Source organism: Ammospiza nelsoni, chromosome 1 (genome assembly GCF_027579445.1).
Source record: "Ammospiza nelsoni isolate bAmmNel1 chromosome 1, bAmmNel1.pri, whole genome shotgun sequence".
In the NCBI taxonomy this organism is placed as follows: Eukaryota; Metazoa; Chordata; class Aves; order Passeriformes; family Passerellidae; genus Ammospiza; species Ammospiza nelsoni.
The window spans coordinates 142,756,001-142,779,444 of record NC_080633.1 but is presented as its reverse complement, the minus strand read 5'-3'; the positions used below and the strand labels follow the sequence as shown (position 1 = coordinate 142,779,444).

The following is a 23,444-nucleotide window of genomic DNA, read 5'->3' as shown; positions in this document are numbered from 1 at the left end:
TGATTTTTAATTTACTGTAGAACATTATTATTAATTTACTGTAATACTGCCAAAAGTGCTTTTTCTTCCTCTTCCTGGTTAGCAAAGATGACGTCTTTGTGTTTTAGAGCTTTTTTAGGATTTTTTTCCCTCTGGTCTTTGTAATGTTGTTAGACTGCTCTCAAGGATGGTTGTGCAAAGCCCATGACTCTAAACTAAAAAAGCATAAAGCTGTTCAATGCAATTATAAGTGAAGAATGTCTCAGCTCTTACAGCAAGTGCTGACCTTCTCATTCAAGCACTTTGCACTCTGTCTGTACATGGCACTTCCCCATCTGGAGTGGCAGGCTGGAGAGGGAGAATCCCTGGCCAGAGCCTTCCTCCCCAGAGGGAGCCTCATTCCTCTAACTTGATCTAGTGTGGCACCATGACTGAAGTGAGAGCCAAAACTCTGTGGAGTCAATAAGATGCAGCTCAGAAGGAGGGAAGCTAATGAGCAAATTATCCTTATCTGTTGCAGGAAAAAAATCCTGTGTGGATGAGGCCATGGTGCCTGCAGGGCTTTTTGGTGTGTTTTGGTTTTTTTTAGGGTTTTTCCCCCTGCAAGCTTATAATGTGAGCTCTCCTTTACAAAAATGCAGTGAAGACATGTTGCTAAATCAGTGATTGAAGACATTTCTTCAATTTACTTTTGTTCCTTGAGTTTTGAAGGCCTCTTGATAGTTCCCCTCTTTTTTGACAGCAAGCCAGTTTTATTGCAAAATTTTATTATGTAAAGTTTGTAAATTAAAATACACATATCAAAGTTAATCTTTTTGATGTTCTTCCACATTGCATCAGCAATTAGGTTTTCATTTAATTAACAATCTGTAGATGTAATTGCAGTAGAGAACATTAAAAAGTGCTGTGGTTTACTCACACAGCAGCCCTCTAGAGTTGTGCAGGTTTGAGTTCCCTCTTCCCTGGGAGGGAATGATTTGTGCCACTAGACTAGGGTCTGGTTATCTGTGTTGTGCACTTTCTCTGAAGCACAGGTTTACATCTACTCACTGAGGAGTCTAAACTGGTTTAAGTCTCATTAAATAAAACTGTGGTAAATAACCAGAGGTTTAATTTGCAACAGCTCACCAGGATGTAAAACTAATGCGTTTGTCTTTATCAGCAATGGAAGAAGTCAAAATCCTCTAGTCCAAACTGCTCACTCTCTTGTCTTGGCGCTGATGATAATGTCTAAATTCTAGGAATGCTGGAATACCAGTTTGACTTTTTTTATTTTCCTTTCTGTGTCAATTTTGTGTCCTGCAATTTCTCACCATGCGCACCTGCCTGCCAGCTGAGGCTCTGGGTAAGTCTGTGCCATGCTGTGACCCTGGTGGCTGGTTTATTGTAGCCCTTGCTGTGGCCTCTTTATGGTGTCTGGTCTCCACTAACTGCCTAGACTTTAATTTCTAATGCAACTAAAATATTGCCTAATCTTGATGAACAAACCATCTTTTGATTTATTTTTTTTTGACATCTAATTGGAACACTGTAAAAGAAGAAAACCAGTATTATAGATAAATCTCTGGTTTATTTTAGAAAGGGATAACATGGACAGATAAATCTTGTCATAGCTGGCAGAGAAGTTAAATGGAATAGACATATCATCAAGGTGATGTTCAAATAATTGAGTATCTTATTGTTAATATGACTTTTAAAGTCTAGAGCCTGAAGTCCTTAATGTTGGTCTTTGTAACCTGTGATCCAGATTCCCTTTTTATGAAAATCGCATGCACCTTTCTTACCTGATAGATAACAAGTCACTCTGTTTACTTCATGCTGGGGAAGGGGTTGGAATTCAGCATCACAGTTGTCTCCTGTTGCCTTATCACATCTCAAATATGTTTAAATTGGGATGCTGTTTCAGCTATTTTGCAAATTTAAAGTAGCTGCCTTGGGATCCCATTGTGAATGAAGCATGATGTTTCTGAATCTGAGCAAAGGACTCATACCTGCACTTGTAAATGTAGTGATGTAAGTGTTGCTTTTGGGAGAAGCCTGAATTGATTAAATCAGCAAGCTCTCAAACAAGCTGCCTCCACTGGGCTCCTGGAGCTGGGCCTTATTGAGGCTGCTGCCTGTCCCTGTTTTTTGAAACAACCCATTATGGTTTTCCTGGTTTGTAATTCAATCCAGAAATGCCATTTGGCAACTTGTAGCTTTTCTGTTAAGGCAGAACTTGGCACTTTTGAACATGAGCAGCTGACTCAGATCTCCAGTAGCCAAAAGAAAGATTGGAGTTTGGTTTCTGAAGGAGTCTGAGATTAATCCCAGTTAGGAGGTTTATGGTGGCAGAATTCTTCTGTTCTCAGCACAGATCCATATTAGTTCATTTGTTTGCTTTCCTGTGCAGAACTTAAAGGAGGTTTTTCATTCTGGCAGCTGGAGCAGGTGTGCTCTTGTAAAGAGGATGGTTTGGGAATGACTGCCATGGAGCCTACTTTGATTGTACAAGTAGGGGTGTACTCAGCATTGTCTCATGTAAATTCTGCCACTCTGTCAAGTGTCCAGTATTGAATATTCAAGTTCTGTGCAGATGATTTAAAAAGTGTCTTTCTGTGAGGACATGAAAAGCAGTAATTTCACCAATATTTGCTGCATTGCATTGTCAATAACAGCAGTAACTTTAGCAGTCCAACTTGCACAGAGAGAATTTAAAAATTACTTGGTGTTGCTGAGAGTTTTGCTAGTATGTCCTATAAAATACAGACATGAAATACAGACAGGCTGAAAATTGGATTTGCCTTTTCCTTTTTTCCTAATATTTTTCCTTCACTAAAGTTTTTTTTTTTTTTTGAACAATAGTTATTTAAGAAATTGCATGAGGCTTTTAGCCAGGATTCACACAAAACACTGTAAAATGCAAGTTCTGTTGCATGTTGGTCCTTTAAAGCCCTGGCATGTCACGGTAATGATGTAAAGCACCTGCTGTGAGGATGACATTGGGACTGTCCTTGAAGTAGCAGCAGATCCATGTTACTTTTGATGAGCAGTTCAGCTCCCTGCACATGATGAGCTGTCACTTGCCTGTGTCCAGCTGCCAGTCACTAGGCTGGTGGGGCGTGGTGTTGTTGGGGAATTCAGTCCACAACTTCTGGTCTTGCATTTGTGCTCCTCTCTGCATCACCAGAGCTGCTCTTTGAGAGAGGCTGGATTTGAATTCCTCCTCAGTGTTCAGGTTGTTGACTTGTTCTTGGGTGCAGTTGGACACACTGCAGAGCCATCCCTACGTCCTTTTCATGTCAGGCTGGTGCAGACCTATGGCTACATTGGATGCTTTTGACCATTGCTGTTGCTGATTGCTGTGGTGGGTCACTCAAACCTGCCTGCAGCTGGCGTAGGAGTGTCCTTCTGGGTGCACTTCCACAGCTGCTGCATGATAGACTCTTCTGGAACTATCTTATGCCATTGTGGTAGTTGTGTTGGTTTGGAAGTGTTTTGGAATGCATAACCTAAAGGCCAGAGAATGTGGGCTGGAGGAAATAATCACTTGCTGATGTTCCTCATTAAAGTGTGCTTTGTGACCACAGCAAAAATACTGCAATCAAAAATACTGCTTTGGCCAGTTAACCTTCTCCTTGTTGTTCAAGGGGGAAAAGAGCTGCATTGCTCTCCAGAGGTCAGTACTCCCTTCTGAGATAAGGAGCAGATTCAGATCAGTGGAGACCCAGGGTGTCTGAGGAGCAGAGGTGGTCAGCAGTGACCCTCACACCTTTGCTGTTCTCTGGGTGTGGGAGTGCTGCTGTGTGGATGTGCTCTGCTCTGCTTAGCAAAGGAAACTGCTTCAATTAGGCAGAGATCTCATCCCTCAGATTTCCTGAGTGCAGCTGGCGATTCAGGGAGTGCGAAGAGCCATGCCTGCTTTCAAAAGACGTGCTAGATTGATGTCTGCATTGTGGAGCTTTCAAAGGATGTTGATAAAGCTTTCCTCCTCCTAAAAGATGAGTTATGAGAAGTCACCAGGAGAGAGCTGTATTCAACTGTAAACATCTGACTTCAGAGCTTCATCTAAATGATTCACCTAAGCTTATTTCCTGCTCTGAATTGTTCCTGAGACAGCTTCTGTGTTTTCACAGACTGCCCAAATGCCCCTGAGCATAAAAATGGGTCTGTGAAAATACTGGTGGGAAGCTGTGTGTCTGTTACTGTACTGACTCACTGGAAGAAATAAAATGAGAATTTTGTAGAGGTGCAGAGGAAGTTGGAGAGTGGTGCAGTTTTACACATGCTTTAACCATGCTTTTTACATCAGCATTATTATGAACATAGGAACATTATCCTCATAACTTTGTTGAATTTAGTGAATTACACAGGTGCAAATGAGGTTTATTCTTGCCCCAGGTTTTGGCTGCTCTTGTTTCTCTGGTTCAAGATGTCCTGCCCAAATCTAAGGTCCACAGAAAGTAGCAAAGTTCGCTATAATTGAACCCACTTTGTCAATTATGTCCAATTGCTTTTTAAATGTGTGTGTTCTCACTGCATAGCTAAATGCATTTAAAAAGGATTTACTGCATTATGTGCATGATTGTGGTGGAGCAGCTGAATGTTTATAGCAGTTCTCCAGAGCCAAACTAATGAGTGTTTCCTTTAGTTTGCAGCTAATATATTTTGCACTTGGTAACATCCATGGTAGTGAGCCACTATCTAGGCTTGAACAACAGGTAGTTATTTTACCCACTGTAATTCCAGACAGCACTCAAAAAGGGCCTGAGCAATGATGCAAGTTTCTGTTTCCTAAAGAATTAGAAAGAACATCTCCAGAGAAGTATGAAATGTTTAAGCACTGCCTCTGATGGCAGAGTATGGGGAAGGCCTGAAATGTACAGAGTGGTCTTGAAGCAGAAGGCCCAGTTTGTCTGCTGAGGGTGTTGGACAAAAAGGCACAGGACCTTCAGGGAGGTACCCAAAGCTCTGCTGTAACTTAATTCTGGTAGATGCTGATTTTGGTAGAGGGAAGCAGAGGACCTTCAGACTCTTCTTCTTAAAGTTTGTTTACTTCCAAGTAAGTGAGTTTCATGACCACATTAGAGCAGCCAGACTGATCTGCAGGATCAGACACAGCTGAAGTTTGGTACCAGGTGGCTTGGCAGTGGCTGTGTCCATGTTGCACTGCATGTGATTCTTCCAGGATCCATTGCAGAGCTCTGCATGTGGGTGTCAGTGCATTTTATCTGGACTATGTCTAACTCTGCAGAGGAGATTTGGATGTATCCAGCCTGTATTTCTGCTAAGCCAGTGTGATTCTCTTTGCTTCTGTCGCTGCTCTCTTTTCTTGCAGCTCAGTGCAGGGAGGCTGATGGCTTTGCCTTGCTCTGGAGTATTAAGGAAATACATATAATAGTAAGGCAAAGGTTTTTCCTTTTTAAGCCTGACATTGAGTCATCTGCATTGTGTGCTACACATGTGAAGAGACTTTTTTCCTCTTGCTCATAGCTTTAAATCCTTTGTGCAGAAAGGTTATCATCCAAAAAATTGATTTTGGGTAGCTGCTTGTAACTCACCCACCATTTTTTCAGTGTTGTCTTCCTGGTAGTTAAATTGCATGTGATGGCATTTCTGGGAGATTTGCAACAAATTTATACAACTGAGGTCCTTTAAAATATTTAGGAGTGTAAGGTGCATGAAAACATCTTGCAACTGCAACGTTATTGGTTATAGTATATCTAAGCAGCAGCTCTTAATTCCTAGAGGAATATTTTTTTGGCACAATGCAGCATAAGCAGTCAGCACAGAATAAGGTACTTAGCTGTCACAGGAAGTTTTGGTATTATGAGTTGACTGTAATTAGTACAGTGAAGCTTTTTATTGCAAAACATTGGAATTTAATTGTATCCATGACATATATTGGAGATATATATATATATATATATATATTTATATATACACATATGTGTCAAAAATATATGTATATATATAACCTATGTTGAGAGGTTTGGTTTAGTTTGGACTCTGGAATGAAGAAAATGGTTTCAGCAGTTGGTTTGTGCAGAGTACTTGAACCCAGTGGTGCAGTGATCCATGTCCATAGTAGCATTTTGTATAGGAGATTGATTCATTCATTTAGTGGCTCCACAAAATTCTCATTAGGACCTTGTTAGGCACAGAAGCAAGAAGCCAGAGGAGTACACCTGGGCTAGTGATTTATACTCTCCCAGTTAGTAAGATGTTGGTTTTCAGCAAGGATGATGTGAAAGATGTGTTGCTACAGCTAATGCTCTGGTAAAGTCATTATTTAAAACGCTGTCTTTGGCTTGTTGAAACCTTTTGAATTGAGCTGGATTTTTGTTCTGTGCAAAAGGGAAAAAATAAATGCTTTGAAATGCTTGATTTAATTGAGGGGGTAAACATCCTTATTGATTTGAATTAAGGGAAAATGCTGGTTGAGGCTCAAATTGCAAAAGCACAATCCAGCAGCAGTGCTGGCTGATAATAATGTCATCTTCTCTGGAGAGACACAGTTTTGACAATATTGCTCTTGATTGTTTCGTGCATACAGGACGGGGTGACATTCAGCCCCAGCTGGATAGTGCTTTACAAGATGTCAATGATAAGTACCTGCTGCTTGAGGAGACCGAGAAGCAAGCTGTCAGGAAAGCTCTGATCGAGGAGCGCGGCCGGTTCTGCGCTTTCATCTCCATGCTGCGCCCTGTGATCGTAAGAGCTCTTCGTTTGCACTCTCTACAATGCACAGATTAGATAAGTGGCCAGAAGCCTCTGAAGAGAGTATCTCATTGTGTCTTAGGAATTAATTTCTAGAGCCACAATACAGCCTGTATGTATCTCTCTCTGTCTAGCAAGTGGGGAGAGCTGGGGCCTTTCTAGTAGGCGGTTGGAGTGATTCAGCAATGGAAAACACTGAACACCTTCAAGGTGACTGATGGGTAAACAAAGGCTGAAGTCAGTTTGTGTTTTTTATGCATTCCAGCCTGAGACATTGCAAATCCAGCTTTTTCCACTGCTTTCCTTCTTAACATCACATTTTAATATAAATCCTCCTTACTCCTACTCCAGTGCTAGGACTGATAAATGTTTCAAGACCTCCCCTGGGTATATAATGACATTATCTGACAAATTGCAGGCTGCTTCCATGCAGTTTTCTGATAGCTCCTTTCCTTCTACATGACAGTTTTTTAGTTCATTGGAAAGGTTTGGGTAAATTTTCATCATCTCAGGTCGTCTGAAGCCTGACAAGGAATTGTTCATGGCTTTGTGCAAGCGAGGTGCACTTCTGAAGGGTCACCAACCCACTGGGAAATGTTCCCAGTGCTTGTTTATAAAGAACATCAGTCTCAACAGAAAACCATTGTTAGAGAATTAGAAAAGTCATGGCTGAGCAGGAGGAGGTGAATTCCAGACTCAGAGGACCTGGAAGAAATGGTAGCTGAGGAATTACTGTTGTAGTTTACAGTGTAGGAATCATCATTGAGTTAGCTGTCAAAGGAATTTCAGCCAGAATCAATCATAGATGTATTAATGCTCTCTACTTGTATAATGCTTTTAATTTAACTATCAAAAACTATGAGTTTAACCCCTATTTACACTCAAGCTTAAAATTGTTAGGACACATTAGTGAGTGTACATAGAGCAGTAGGTATTTGTCAAGTGCAGCAAAACTGACACTCTTTTTCTGAAGATGTCACATGAAGAAGGCTGAGACTTATTTATCTTGTAGATGAGAGGAAAAAATTTCTGGGCCTTTGAATTTATACCAATCTTAAAGTAGTTACAAAACTCTAAATTAGTATTTTCAACTTTTCATAATTACCACTGGGCATTCCCACAGTCATCAGCAAAATGATAAAGGTCATATATTGTGGTACAGGTGTGATTTTTGAAACCAAGACTGTGGTTAGCCTGGCTTGCTTTTCTTTTCAGGAAGAAGAAATATCAATGCTAGGAGAAATAACCCACTTGCAAACCATATCAGATGACCTGAAAAGTCTCACCATGGATCCACACAAATTGCCATCCTCGAGTGAACAGGTTAGATCTTGTTATCTGAAAAACATTTTATTTGTGGCTTGCACCACTTTTGTGTTGTGAGGAATATTGACAACTAGTGCTTAGTGGTTTAATGTGATGCTTTGTAGAAGCTTTTCAGCAGCAAGGTCATTTTTAACATGAGAAATTTAGAAAAAAAACTATCTTGTTGTGACAATTTGTTTTCAGGGGCTGAGTGCCCCTAAAATATTTGGTGAGATCAGAATGAAGTAATAGCAGTAACACTTTAAGGGGTATGAAGATGCCCAATTTCTGTGAAGAGTGTTTGAGAAATGAGTGTCATCTCTTTGCCCTATGTTTGAGCATCCCTCTGTTTTTGTAGTCACAAACTTGCTGGGCTTGTGAAGCTTGATGGAGTCTAACATTTGAGCATTTTTCCTTGCTGTCCTTAAAATGCATAGGAAAATGTGTGTCATTAAATGAGTCCAAGCAGGACATTTGTCTGCAATCCTGCTGTGTGAACTCAGCTTTTTTGTCATTCTTTGTAATCACCTTATCATTGACCTAGAAGTGTAAAGCTGTGTTGTGGTTGAATACTGAATACAGTACTTCAGCTCAAAGGCTGTAATAATTTTTTTAAGTCAAAACAAGCAAAACAAAAGAAACAAAACCCAGAAAAGCTTCCTTAATGCAAAAAATAAATCTCCAATTTACTTTCTAAAAGTTTTTTTTTTCCATTCAGATCTGAACTTTCTTTCTGTGGTGGCAGCCTTAGTGTTGAAGTATGCTAAGAGCAGGAAAGCCAAGGATGAAACTGACTCACCTGTGTGATACAGCATAATTTTGAAAGGGAACTGAGACTCAATTGGCACTGAAAGTTTGTGGCAGGGATGAAAGCTGTATGACAATCAGATGCTTTCTTTTAATAGGGTGAATTTTTTTCCACATCCTTGATGCTATTGATTATCTTTCATCAGGTAATTTTAGATTTGAAAGGTTCTGATTACAGCTGGTCTTACCAGACTCCTCCATCCTCTCCCAGTACTACAATGTCCAGAAAATCTAGTGTTTGCAGGTAAGTTAATTGGTAATATGTATTTTTAACCTGTTTGGGGGCAAAGGGAGGCAAGTTCAGACTGTGACATGGATTTGTATACATTCTTATATCTTAAATAGCAAGTCTGAGTGCAACAGTCCCTCATGGTCTTTACTCATTTAAGTATGTGCTGGGGATATTAAAAAGGATGGGCATGACTGAACAACTTTTGAACTCAACACAACTTGAAGATGCTTTTGATTCAGTTCTCTTGAATCCACTTTGGATCAAAGAGCAGATTGTACTGATCTAAACTCTTGAGATTGTCCATTCATGATTTCCTTTTCTGTTTTTCATGTGATGACTTTTTAGATTATTCTAAGTAGCTGTTACTAATCAGTAAGTTAAACTATTTGAAAAGGGGAAAAACATCCTTGACAATTGCCCTATCAATCTGGTAGATGGAAATGCTTTTTTGATACAAGTTTTTTTGACTGTTTAATGCTGTCTAATGCTGTCCTGAAATATGTTGAAACACTGGATTCTGTCTATGCTTTCTCTGTAAAAACTGTTTTCTCTCATAAAACAGTTTATTAGCATGTTGCCCCCATATCCTAGTGTCCACATTTACTCTTTCCTTTTACTGAAAAGGAAGATCCCCTGTTGTGTATTCTCCTCAACACCTCTCCAGCTGCTCTCAGATGATTACCTTTCAGTTTGCTTTATGAGCTATGTACTGCAGGTTCCCTGTGTATGAGCAAAGTTACCTACAGCATGTCAGAGCAAGTGAACACAACTTCTATGCACCTACTTGTCTCTGCATGCAGATATATATAAAAAAGTCAGTATTTTATATATATATGTGAAAATGTGTATATTTAGAGCAATGAGCACAGGCTTAAAGATGCAATATCCTGAAGGTATAAAAGAAAATGGCAAAAAAACCCCAAAAATTCATCATCTCTTCCTAATCAAATTCATCTTCTTGTATGGTAAAACCTGTATGGCACAGCGTGATGTGTGTGGGTAAAACAAAGCAGAGCTCCTCCTGCTCTGCTCCCTGCTGACTTGCAGGGTGTGTGTAGGTGGTGTTGGTGCACAGGAGGTGCAGCCTCACCTGTGCATCCTTTAGAGCCATCCTCAGGCCAGGCTGCTGCCAGTGCAGCAGGGAGCTGCCATCAGATTGGTGCATCCTGCTAGTCCTGCTCAGCCACCCCAGCAGGAAATTCCCAAGCTCCCACATTGTGGCTGGTGTGTGTGGATTCTGAGGATTACAAATCAGTCTCTTCCTTTGAAAAATTACTTTGGTTTGTTTTAATGGATATTAATTTTGGGGTTTCATTCTCTGGTTGTCCTTGTTACTGACTAAAGCTCCATACCCAGTGGCTTGGCTTCACTCCATGTGCTGTCATGTGTTTTTATCTGGTTGGAAGCCTTCAAGTGAGCAAAATGTGTCCCAGGTACTCTGAAGTGTGGGGGTTTGGTGATGCTTTCAGAAGTCTCACACTGTCCTGCTGGCTGTCTGCAGCAGCATGCCCAGAGGCAGACTTTTAGATGAACTCCAGTGTCTTTGGTCCCCCAGCTAGAAATCCCATTGACAGTCTGGTCCAGCTGTGAGTCAGAAATAGGAGAGAACCATCAGCAGACACTTTCTGAGCAAGTGCCGTGCTCAGGGAGGGCATGTAGCAACTCCTTCATCCCTAACCTGAGTTTGAAGTCTGAGTGGTCAAGATTTGATCATTTGAATGACACTCAAGTTAAAATGCCATTTTCTGTCTGGTCACCAGGGATACTGCAGCTGCTTATGGTTCTTCACTGATATATATGTGCATATATATATATATATATATATTTAATTTGTCAACATTTTTCTTTTCCGGTTTATGCTGCCTGTTGCTAGAGACATGTGGAATGTTAATTGTACTGTATATGGGTCTCTCCCCACCCCACCCTTGTGTCCTTTCCTCTCCCCTTTCCTTTCTGTGTTCCTTTTGTCTCTCACAGCAGTCTGAACAGCGTTAACAGTAGTGATTCCCGCTCCAGTGGCTCGCACTCGCACTCACCTAGTTCACACTATCGCTATCGCAGCTCCAATCTGCCTCAGCAGGCACCCATGAGGCTGTCCAGTGTGTCCTCCCATGATTCTGGATTCATGTCCCAGGATGCTTTCCAGTCCAAATCGCCATCCCCCATGCCACCAGAGGCACCTAACCAGGTACGTGCAAGCATGAGAACACAATCCTGAGTGTGAGCTGGACTCTAACTCGGCTCACCTTTCAGGAAAAGGAGCTGGTGTGGTTTTGGGGTACCTGGAGTCAGTTTAAACATTGAGGGTAAGGGTTGTCTCAGTGCATTTCATTTATCCAAAAGTTGGGCCTCTAGCTGGAGTGATTTAAGCTGCTTTGGCATAAAAGGGATGAGTCCTTTCTGGGCTGTACAGTTTTCCCTCTGGTCCTGGAAGGAGCCTAGATGCCAAACTTTGAGATAAATACCGACAACCAAGAGCACGAAGGACCCACCTTATATGAGGCAATAATATTCACTTTACCCACTGAATTTACCAGTTAATATCCTGAACAGGTTGCAAGTGGTTAATATCTGGTGGCTCTTTGTTGTTTAATGGGCAAATATTGATGCCAGAACATCCTTTTGACACCTATAATACTGATGCCTTTGGCATTAGAGAGACTTCTTTAATTCCTCCTCTGCAATGGGTCTGGGATACTCTAAATGCTGCCAGCATTATCATATGGAATTTGTTTTGCCATTTTTTATGACACCCATTTCTGTGGATAGACTTGAATTTTGGACTCTCAGTTGAGGACCTTGCAGAAATAAGGTTTCTGCATGAAAAAGGGAGGTGTTATTAATTGTTTATGAAACTCATAAGAAATGAGTTTTTGTGTAGTCATATATTATAACATCCTGAAGCCAGTCACAGAGAGGATTTCCCTACAAATATAAGCAAACTTCCCTGAGCATTTTTGGATCTGCAGAAGGAAACTGCTACTGTTTGTTCATGGCATCCTTCCTCTAAAATCTCACTGGCCATCTGCAGGCAGAGATTGGCAATGCTCTGTGGCCTGTATCTTTCAGCACCTGAATTCTCTTTGCTGTTTTTTGAGTTTTTTTTTTTTAAGAAATCATACAGCAACTGTAATATTTTAATCAAGGCTGAATTGCCTTCTCACATTATAAATCCCCTTGAAAATTTTACTTACAAATTGGAAATGACCTAGTATCCTTGTTGAGTACTACTTACTTTAATCTACCCTAAGGTCACTGGAGAAAAACTATCTTTTACTTCAAAAATGTAGTTGCACTCCTTTTTACATGTTGGGGAGTAGGTAGTTTTAGGCATGGTTGGGAGCGTTAATCCTCATAGTCAGCAAGTGTTAGTGGTTATCAAGCCCATGGAAACTACCCTAGACCACCTTTGACAGCACACAGACCTTTGCCTTTTGCAGAACATTTACTAAGTAGTACCCTTAGGGAAATTTTTGAAGTATCATCCAAAAAACACTGGTTCATTTAGGCTTGGAACACTTTCTCAAGGGAAACTCAATGGTTTTAAAATTTATTTCCTTCTTTCATTTTAATAGAAATGCTTTCTTTTCAAATGATACCTCTTCTGTCCCCAGTCTGGACACAGCAGCTTTTTTTTTATAGATGACATCCTGAAGAACTTTGTGCACACTAATAAAATGAATGTTTTGTTTAGATTGGCTATGGCTAACCTAAGTGAAATGCAAAAAAGTAAATGAGCAATAATAAAGTAAACTGGAATAGTAACAAGGTAAGGAAGTTGACTTTTAAGATACGTACATCAGTTGCACATGCTAGCATCATCTTTGGTTTTCATAGTATCCACTGCACCTGCATAAAAGGGCAGTAATCCACATGATGATGCTGTGTTTGCAGACAAGGATGTAAATTTGCAATTGCTCTTAGCATGAAAAAAACCAACACCTCTCTTTGCAAATTCCCCTGTTAAGCAGAGGAGAGAACTTAGGCTGGTGTCAGGTGGCAGAACATCCTGAAAGCCGATGGGAGTCACTCTGATTTACACCAGCTAAGTTCATATGCTTTCACTTCATTTTAGAAATTCTCCATAAAGTTGCAAACTGATCCAAGCATCCCTTGAGCTTTTCATGAGCTGTAGAAGGCTGCAGCAGTGTGACAAGTGTAGTGTGTTGGTATAACAAATAGGTATGTGCTCTGTATGTCTCTGGCTCTGTTTACCTTTACACAGAGGAAAAGGTAACAGATCATTGCCTGGCTGCTTCATCTTTGCTTAAGTGTCTTGCTTTGTATGTTCAGCACTAAGTAAAGTGTGTGTGTTGTGCTGACAGGTGACTGACTGTGAGCTGAGCAGGAGCTGTTCAGTGGGCAGCATCACCCGTGTTGTGTGTCTCTAACCAACTGACAGATCTCCTGGGGCTGTGCTTGGTGCTGGGTGGGAGGAGGCTGCTGCTCTTTCTCAAGCACTGATGACATTGTTTCTGGTAGTGACACTGAGAAGGCAGAAAAGCAAGCTCTGGAATGAGCAAGGGAGAATAAAAGCTGTATATTTTGTGCAGGTGGACACTTTGATGGTGTTTGCTAGCTACATGCTGTGGCATATGTTGGATCAACAAAGCCTTTTTTCATTTAATAATGAGTTTTAGAAAAAAAAATAGAAGGGGGCCATGTATAATTCCATATTATAGGAATGTGAATATATGAGTTCTGTGAAGCTGTTATGTATATAAGCTTGCCTATATTTTAGGCAAGCAAGTGTCACTGAAAACTAAATTGAATTTCCTCAAAATCACAGGTGGGGGGTGGGGAGTTGGTGGGAGTCTCAAACAAAGAGTAACTGGAGATTGAAACGAGATACAGGCCATACCAGAGGAGAGATGTCTGACAAAATGAAGATTGCTTTCCAGCCTGTAGTTGGTAGTAAGAGCAGTAAGTGTTTACTGTTACCACACTTAGCATAGAGGATAGGAAAAAGGGCAATTGCAAAACCAGACTGCTCTTTCACCGTGTGTGAGCAGCACCTCTCTGCAGTTGCTGGGAGTAAAAGTTAGCCTGTAGCACATGGCTGTACATGAGGGAAGGTCACTGTAAAAGGCTTTAATCCTCATTAAAGGGGCACATTTGGGTGTAGCTGAACAGCTGGAAAGGCATCACAGGTCTCTTTCTGGAGTGGAACAGTTTCTTTAAATGCCAGGTGTAAGGTCAGGCATGGCCAGCACTGCCCATGACACTCAGTGACCTCGTACAGAGCCCTTCTGGCAGAGCTGCTGGAAGCACAGAGTGGCTCCTGGATGGGCTGCTGCTGCTAAACCCACACCTTGCCCTGTGTGCAGACAAACTGAGGCCTGGGAGTGTCTGTGATCACATAGTGTTATAGTTGAGTGATGTTTGATCCAGGGCATGATAATTGTAGGATCCGCTGGATTAGAAGTGAGCATGTGGGGAAGCACTTACACAGTTGGATTTTACAGGCTCCTTGTGACTTCATGGAGATGAAAGCAAAGGGAGAGAAAGAAGCAGATGAAGATAAAAATGTTGATGTTCTGTCAGACAGCAGAGAGATAAGTCTTAATTGTTAGAATGATCTGGAAAGCACTTTCCCTTAACAGTGAAGTAGAGGGAAACTGGATGTAAAGTTGCTTCTGCATGTACAGGTTATAAAGCTGGAAAGAGTCTGCTTTTGAGTAGATTCCATTGCTTGAAATAGCTGCAAGTGAAAATAGGGGAAATATATGGTTACAGCTGTTCAGTTTTCCATTTAAATTAAGAAATGCTTCCAAATCAGACCTGAAAAGAAACCCCAAAACAGAAAAAAAAACCCACCAAAAGCAAACAAACAAAACAAAAACCAAAAATCAAGTTCAAACTGAAACACATCTGTAACTTATCGCCAGATATTTGTTTCTTCTAAAATTCCTTTTCTAAGTTGCTTCGCAATAGTTTGTTCCTGACTAGAAAAATACAGAGATATTTATCTAGAGTCAGCAGAGGCAGATTCCTGGAAATTAGACAAATTCAGGAGGTGACCTTGAGTCAGTATCCAGAGCTTTTCTGAAAGAAGCTGAGCCCATCTCCCACTGGCTCTAGAGGGACACTGGACCACGCTCATCATTGGGATTTGGTCTCCTGGGAAACTCTTGTCCAGGAATCTCTGTGTCCTGTTTGAGAATGGGAGAGGGTTAAGAAAGCAATGCCATGGTTGAGTGAAAACATAGCAAACAAAGGATGCAAGTAATCCAAGATAACCATGGTCCTTTTATAGGTTAGTAGGAGAGCAGATGGAAAATAAAATTGTACAGTCCAGTAGCTCAGAAAATCTTTATTTTATATCCCTGCTGGCACTTATACATACCACACCAAGCAGTGGGACACTATCCATGGCTCATCTGAGAGACCAGAGACCAAGCTACACTTGTACAAATGTACATTTGGGGCACTGCTTGTCACTGCAGAGCATAAAGTTTAGCTTTATACTGTTAATTTTAAGCTTTTCCTCAGAAGAGATAATTTTAGAACAGAGCAGAACTGCCATTATTGCAGCTGTGGGAAAAAAACAGCTAAAATGGAAGAACTGATTTAAAAAACTATTCCAACAAAACAGTTATTTTAAAAAAGGAATCTACTAAAGCAAAGTGAAAAAGGTCTGATAGTCAAATTTCTCACAGCATGGGCTCGGGAGTAGAAATTGCTCTGCCCTTTGTGTGTGCTCCCAGGAGTGGGTGTGCCAAGGCTTGTGCATCCTGAACAAGCACTCCAAAGTCTGGAGGCTCCTTGCCCCAGCAGCAGTTGTGCAGTTTCTGTTTTCAGCCCCTCATGTACTTTATGGTAGGAAGGGAAGTCTGTGTTTCCCACACCTGGGTGCAGCCATTCAGGACTGGCTCTCCAGTCTGATCCAAACATCCTTTGACCTGCTGCCAGTCATGTTTTCCTTATGCTTTTCCTTCAGGAGTTCAGTATTCTTCTGCCTCCCCCTCCATTGTTGGAATCCTTTTTTAGCAAGACCAGAGATTCCCTTCCTCTGTGCCTTGCAAGTTTCTGAAGATGAGGGGACCCTGTTTCTGTACCACCACCTCTTGCATTTCCATGGGGATGTTTTCCCCATGGCATCTTGGTTCAGCCTCTGTCCAGCTTTTCTTGCTGAAAATGGACACACTGAATTAGTGGGAGAGTCCTTTTTGTCATCTTTTTTTCACCTTGGAGGAATCATTTTATTGCAAAAACAAGTTCACCAAATCCAGTCTTTTTTTTTCTGCCAATACTTTGCATCTTCAGAATCTGCATTTTTGACCTTTTTAGCAGCATCTTTGTTGGTAATAAATCTCATTTATGAGCTCTCTCTACCATTACTTTAAAAAACATTGTGAAATTTCTGTCTTGTAAACACAAACAGTGTATTAAATGTAAATTACAGATTCTTACTTGTCACCCTGTGGCATCTGTAGAAAACAAGGTAGCATGGGAGATGCCATGCTTGGCACTCAGACCCTTCCTATCTCTCTTGCCATGTGCAGAGCATGCAGACCCTGGAGGGTCATTCAGGCCATAAGTAGGAGGTTTCAGAAAGTATTTTCTGTAATTGCATTTTTCTGTCTTGTTTTTTTTTTTTCTGGTTAAACCATAACAGTAGTGTGAGTATTCTCCTGAGGCTTCTTTTGCTGAGGTACCTGGAATGTCAGGCAGAACTCTGGAGTTTAGTGTAAAAGCTAGTTTTCTATGATGTATTTTTCTCTAGGGATAGAGGCAATAGTCTCATCTCCATGGTTATGACTGATGGCAGAGTCAACTGCAGCTTATCTTAATCAGTATTCTTATTTTTAGAGGCTTTTTTCCTGTCAAAGGAGTTGCATTAAATCAAGAATGTGACAAGTTCCACTAAATATCATGCCAGTGCATCATCAGGTACACCCCTTTCACTGCTGTCCTTAACAGCTCTGTGTCATTTGTTGCTGTTCCCTCTGATTGCACCTTCACCTCAACTCTTCTTGCACTTTCTATACAAGCCTTGTTAGCTGAGCAGAGTTGTACCCTAAGCACATTTGACAGGTCACCTTCAGATCATCTCAAGTCAGCATAGGCTGGCATGAGTGTTATTTCTATAAAATACTCCATCATTCTACATGCTTTTTAAAATTTTAGCAGCCTTTGCAAACTTTCACTGAAATCCCAGTTTACCAGTAAGCTCAAGATGCTGATACTGTGTTGACTTCTCAGCTGCCCCAGCAGCCTTCACCAAAATCCTTATGGTGACAGTGTTCCATCCTGGAAGAGCTACATTTCCTTCTCCCCAGGTGCTGGCTGTAATTACCTATCTGTAGCTCCTGGTGAGCAGTGAGACAACTTGTGGGTTTTAGGAGAAGTTACTCCCCTACACTGCCTCATACCCAGCTGTCCTTCTATTGTAAACTCACCCCAGATCTTACCTAAGGTTAACTGGGGAATTTTACTGCAGGTGAGATTTCCCTTCCTCTGCATCCTTGAAATCACTGTCTTCAGTACACAAACTGGATACAACAGCACATTCTCTCTGCTGTCATAAAGCACCTTAGGTAGACTCGTTTCACAGGTCCTTGGCTACTAAAGGGTGAATTGGTCTTGCTAGTGTTGAATTTCTGAGAGTGAATAGAGAGCTCAGTACTGCCCTGACAACTCTGCCAGTGTTTGTGACCATGTCCAAGCTCTCAGTTGGACCTGGACACACATCCCCACAGAGCAGGATGCCACTTCCAAGGGGGAGATGTGGAATAGCATTGTAGTTGGTAAAATGGTTCATGTGATTATTCCCCTTGGCCTTTGAATTAGATGCTGTTGTAGAGGTCTGACAGCAGCAAAGGTACATATAGGTGTGCACTGAAAATTGGAGAAGTTCATAGGTAGGAGCAAAATGTTTGATGTGTTCAGTGGACACTGCATTTTCCTTTCCGTCCAAGTCCCTGGTATTTTCTGCCTCAGCAGTTGGGAGAAGGCAGGTGGCAAGCACATGCCAGCACTTGTGCCCTCAGCAGAGTGCATGTACCTTCCTGCTGGCTGCTGGGCAGGAGGGTTTGAGTCAGAGTGCTTTTGGTGTATGCATCCTACCTGCAGAGGCACATGCATACAGGTCATGCACTTTGGAAACCTCCAATTTTGGTAAGTATCTCTTCTTTCTCTGTTCCATAATACTTGAACTCAGATGAGCTTTTCACAAGCACTTTTGCAGATCAGAATGTACGAGAACTTGTGAATGTGACGTTTGCTACTCCATGTTTTAAATCTAAACTTGTGTCTTTGAAGTACTGATGATCTGCTTTTCTGTATAAATCAGTTGTCTCAGTATATTGCATGTTTGGACCACAGGTGCCCTCAGGTCCCTCAGCTTCTTGCTCTGAGACAGCAGCAGAATTGAGATGCTGAAATTGCAATGAGGAGTTGAGGTCTCTGCCTCAATTCCCTCATTCCTAAGCAGTGTGGCAAGTTCTCGCATTAAGCAAGTGGCTTCTTTTTTTTCATAGATTTCATGAACATTAGCAGTAGTTTTGAGCAGTTTCTAATTGATCTTTAAAATCCTAACCCTTTGCTTCTCTCATCCTTCCCTCTCCTGTGTGTCTCTGTGTATGTGCTTTTTGTCTTTTTGTTTGTGATTTTTTTTCTTTTCTGGTGGCTTGTGTCTCCCTTCCCTGCATTGCGGTGCTGTTTTATGCTGCAGAACTCGTCCAGCTCTGCCTCTTCAGAAGCCTCTGAAACCTGCCAGTCAGTGAGCGAGTGCAGTTCCCCCACCTCAGTCAGCTCAGGCTCCACCATGGGGGCTTGGGCCTCCACAGATAAGGTGAAAAACTTCATCTCCAAGACATACAAACCTACTAGCTCGTTATCCAAACCCTGCAACATTTCGACAAAACCTCCATGCGTGGGATGCAGCCAGGATTCCTCTTTGTGGGGATGAGACCAGGAACTGCTACACACTCCCTAAGGAGTCAATATGTTTGAATAAAAACCACAATTGCCATTGAACTAGCTACTGGGAGAAGCTACAAATTGGGCATTTTACAAAGGTCATTTTCTAAGAAAAGGTCATTTTCCAACTTTTCTACTCAAAGAGATTGTTGAATGCTGCCCACACCCAGCTGGTTGCTTGACAAAAAGCGCCTTGCCCAGGTTGTGCTGTTTGTAGCTTCTCCCATCCTCTCCCATTAGGTAGCATACCTTACACTGATTAATGGTTGTTTTTGGTTTTTTTACCAAAAAGGAAAGCAAAATACATATGGTTGGAATAAATTACATGGGATACTCTACTAAATTACATGGGAGACTCTAAATTGGGGGAGGAAGTGATAGCAGTCTCCTTTCTCATCTGGTAAATCCTTGCTGTTGGATTTTGTTGTTTTGTTCTTCCATATCATCACACAACCAGAACATGTCATGTTTGAAGGCTTTATGCTTTTCCTCTCTGTCCAGCTACACTACAGACTAAATACCACAAATACAAATGCCTTCAGGTTTGGAAAAGTTTTGTTTCTATGTCCAGAGTCTGCAGGGTACCTAAATTGCAAAGGCTTTTTCACAGTGTGCTGCTTTCATGGACAGAAGGAAAAGCTGCTCAGCCTGGAGACAATGACTGCTAGATTGATGCCTGAAATTTGTTATAGATAACAGTTTTCAGGTGATCTCACTTTTCACAAGCATTGTATCAATTTTCTGTTTTTTATTTGCAGCAAATTGAAGAATTTCCTTTCTTTTGTTTTAAGATACAGAGATCTTTCTCCCTAGAGCATCAGTCACAGTGTATTTTCGTGTTCATCCTGTTTATATTAATTTCTCTGTTTTTGTTTTTTTTTTTATTTGTTTCATTTCCAGTTGTCTAATGGGTTTTATCACTGTAGTTTATCAAGTGACCCATCCGTAGCTTCAGTTGGTGCAGGTCCTTTCCCTCATTTCCCGCCTGTCTCCCGCGCGTGGACTCGGGCTCCCTCAGCCCTCCTTCCAGACTACGTTCATTATTACACCATTGGGCCAGGCATGTTGCCATCATCTAAGATCCCTAGCTGGAAGGTTTGTGTTCCTTTTGTTGTGGCAGTCCTCACTTCTCATCCCAACAGCATGCACACAGCAGTTGTTGCTCCCTTTCGGTCCGTGTAATTCCTGGGTGATTTGCTCTGTTTGATATCACTCTGAATGGGCACTGCATGGTGAAAATCACACCTAAAATCTGGTTGTGGGTATTTCTGAATGACCTTGTGCATTCTGGCACCAACTGAAACATGCCAAAGCTGACAAAATCTAGGTAGGAAGGAATAATTTAGCTCTGAAACATTGGTGAAACACCTGGGCTCTATTTAGGGGGGAAAAAAGCTTATTTAGCATGGTCAAAACGCTCGCTTGAGCATGAAGGGCATCCAGTTGTTTCAGTGGGACCATACATTGGACACCCTGATGTTCTCCCTGTGGCTGTAGGCAGGCCCACTCTCCTAGATCCAGCTGGAGTGGTTTAAGAAGGTGCTCATGTAAACCCAAGTAGTGACTGAAGCTTTACTGCCACAGCCTGGATGTGCTCACCTAGCTTGTTTTGCTCTCTTGGGGACAATACCAAAAATGAGTGCAGTATCTTCTCTCAGTTGCTCCAGCTGGATCTGCAGGGATTTTACTTGGCATCAAAACATGTCTGCTCTGCTAGAGCCTGAAAGTTCATCCCTGCCAGGTGGTTCCCCTGGGAGACTCTGCCCTAGAGCAAAGGGAAAAGGTCTCTTGTCTGTTGCTCTGGATCCTCAGCAAGGCTGAAGTGCTGTCAGCAGTAGCTGTGCAGATTTTAAGTGCCTGTGGATGGTTATGTAATACTGCATATGCACCACAGGACCTATGTATACACATCTAAATTGAGATAACTTGTTACAGATGCCCCAACTCTCTCTCCAGCAGCTGGAGACTGTTGGGATACATTCAGAGTGGCCACAGTTCTCCTGGGGCTTCAGGGTCCTTTGTTGTGTCTGCTAGAAGCTCTTTGCCAATATATTTCACAACAAAACATTTTGAGAGCAGAGACACAGCTGTGAAGGCAAAGCAGAGTTTCACATGAGTTAACAAAACCAATACCTGTTTGTCCAAGGAGTCTGTCAGTTCAGCAGCCTTGCACTTCTGGTTTCTTGGACTGAGACACCTCAAGAAACCCACAATGTGGTCTTGGTCCATCATTAATTGTCCATCAGAAGGCTGTGGGAGGCTGCCCAGCAGGCAGCTGGGAGGGTGTGGGGCCCATTCTCATGCACTAGTTGTTCCTTTCATTTTTAAAGCAGCCTTTGTCTCAGTGAAGGAAAACTTTTAGGATAGGTATTGTCCCTGCAGCAGCTGGTGTTGCTGCTTAGCACTGGTTCTGCATCCCAGCACAGGGCCTGGATCAGCCAAGCTCTTTGTGTGCGTGTGGGTTCTGGACACCCTCAGGACTTTGCTTAATGGAGCCCCAAGTGAATACAGCCCTCATGGCCTGAGGAATTTCTGTTTCAAATTTAGCACCAGTAATTCAGAGTGAGGTTAGTCTTTGTTCAGTACAGACTATCATTATAAACTAGATTTCAGTTAGTAAGTAAACTGAGACATAATTCACAGTAACTTGCTCCACTAATATGTTATGAAAAATCTGTTCAAGCCTAATTTTTCAGAACTGAAGACATCTGTAACAGCATGTAATACTAGAACCTGTGTATATCTGGAACAGTTTCACCACTGATTGGACATTTATCTGTATCTTCTGCTGTGTGACAATGATTTTTGTGCTTGAAATTCTGAAAATGTAGGCTTTGACACATGGAATTTCATTTAGATAAAATTATAGTATCAAAATGTTAAATACCTTCATAGAAGAACATTTAGGTAGAATGGGAAATTTAGATTCCTTTTAATAAAGGAAATAGGTTTAATAAATGAGGATTTTTAATATCCTCAAAATTAATTTCTCACCATATTCAGAAAGGCATATGCAGTTTGACACACAATCTGCTGCATTAAGATTGCCCTGTTGCATAGTTGTGCCTGTGATTGAGCCCAGCTCCTGTTGGATCTGTCCCTGACGAGCTGCTCTCCCCAGGACTGGGCCAAGCCGGGCCCGTACGATCAGCCCGTGGTGAACACGCTGCAGCGCCGCAAGGACAAGCGCGAGCCCGACGCCAGCGGAGCCGCGCCCAGCGGAGCCCCCGCCACCCCCGAGGAGCCGCAGAGACCTCGGAGCATGACGGTGTCGGCTGCCACCAGGGTGAACTCTCATTTCACACACCCTCTTTGTGCAAAGGGAATGGCCAGGCTGGCTTTGTGTTGTGTTCATCTGGGAAGTGGTACCGGTGTGGTTGGTGGGAATCGTGCAGGCAGGAGGGATTGCACTGTTGGGCACTGACTTTCACAGAGCAGTGTACTCCAAAGAAACATCTGTTCCCATGGCCAAGCAAATGGCTGGGCTCAATCCTGTTGGATTATGATGGTGACAAGCTCTGATGGGGAGGAGAGCTAGCTAAAAGTGGGTGAAGGTGACTGACCCTTCCAGGTGTAACAAGTCTCTCTCCTGTGTGTAAGCAGCAGGGTGAGGAGATGGAGGCCTGTGAGGAGCTGGCACTTGCTCTGTCCAGAGGGCTGCAGTTGGACACCCAGAGGAGCAGTCGGGATTCCTTGCAGTGCTCCAGTGGCTACAGCACCCAGACAACGACTCCATGCTGTTCAGAGGACACGATCCCATCTCAAGGTACCCATTCAGGACATGTTCCTTTCTAGAGCATTCCCACCCTGGCCATCACACACTCATCCCATGGTGCAAGGAGCAGCTATCCCTTGCTGGCTTTGTAGTCAGCTGGTGGGGAAGGCTGGCATTGCTGTTAGGAAGATTTTTCCAGCTTGGAATGCAGCCTAGATTGATTAACTACACAGAAACCTGCACTGCTGCATAGTTTAGTGAACAATTGTATTTTCTTGTGCACTGCTTCAGTGAGTTTCAGCCTAAGGATGCCACCATTTTAAAGAGGATCCTGGAATTGTAAAATGACACTGGTATTGCATCCAATACTTCTTGGGTCCTTTCTGAGCTATTGTCTCAGCAAATGCACACTCATGAGCTGTGCTGTTTTCCATCAGCACTCTCAATCTGCTCTTGGTTTCCCTTGGTGATCTTTTATTTTCCTGCCTAAGCAGAAATGTAATTGGAAAAAGACTCCATTGGAGTCTTAGGCATTGGAGACTTAGGCATAGCTAGGAAGCTGTAGTAAGGTGTTGGGTTTTGTACCCTGTTTCAGAACCAGCAGCAAGAGAGAGACCAGGCTTGGTTTTTGCAGTTCAAGCCTTGTTTCCTCAGCACTTACATGGAGAGGAAGGAACCCAGTGCAATTATTAAAGCTGAGGCTGAGTTTTCAGAGCTGACAGCTGGGATTTACTTTGTTTGCAAAATAAACAAATTTGCTGCTGAAATCACTGCTACACGGTC

General features: G+C 42.2%; 1 protein-coding gene across 9 annotated transcripts in view; it reads left to right on the top strand.

The window, feature by feature from the left end:
- Nucleotides 1–23,444, top strand: part of MTSS1 (MTSS I-BAR domain containing 1) — a 126,822-nt gene that overhangs the window by 100,078 nt on the left and 3,300 nt on the right. For 3 of the 9 annotated variants that reach the window (XM_059466489.1, XM_059466480.1, XM_059466505.1), the window contains 8 exons: nt 6,515–6,672; nt 7,894–8,001; nt 8,937–9,034; nt 11,000–11,210; nt 18,699–18,818; nt 19,847–20,041; nt 22,068–22,232; nt 22,550–22,712. In XM_059466489.1, coding sequence (XP_059322472.1) covers nt 6,515–6,672; nt 7,894–8,001; nt 8,937–9,034; nt 11,000–11,210; nt 18,699–18,818; nt 19,847–20,041; nt 22,068–22,232; nt 22,550–22,712 — 1,218 coding nt within the window. Of the gene's footprint in view, nt 1–798; nt 1,325–6,514; nt 6,673–7,893; nt 8,002–8,936; nt 9,035–10,999; nt 11,211–18,698; nt 18,819–19,846; nt 20,042–22,067; nt 22,233–22,549; nt 22,713–23,444 lie in introns of those variants that run through there. The other 6 variants (XM_059466549.1, XM_059466496.1, XM_059466542.1 and 3 more) reach the window with 5 other exon arrangements.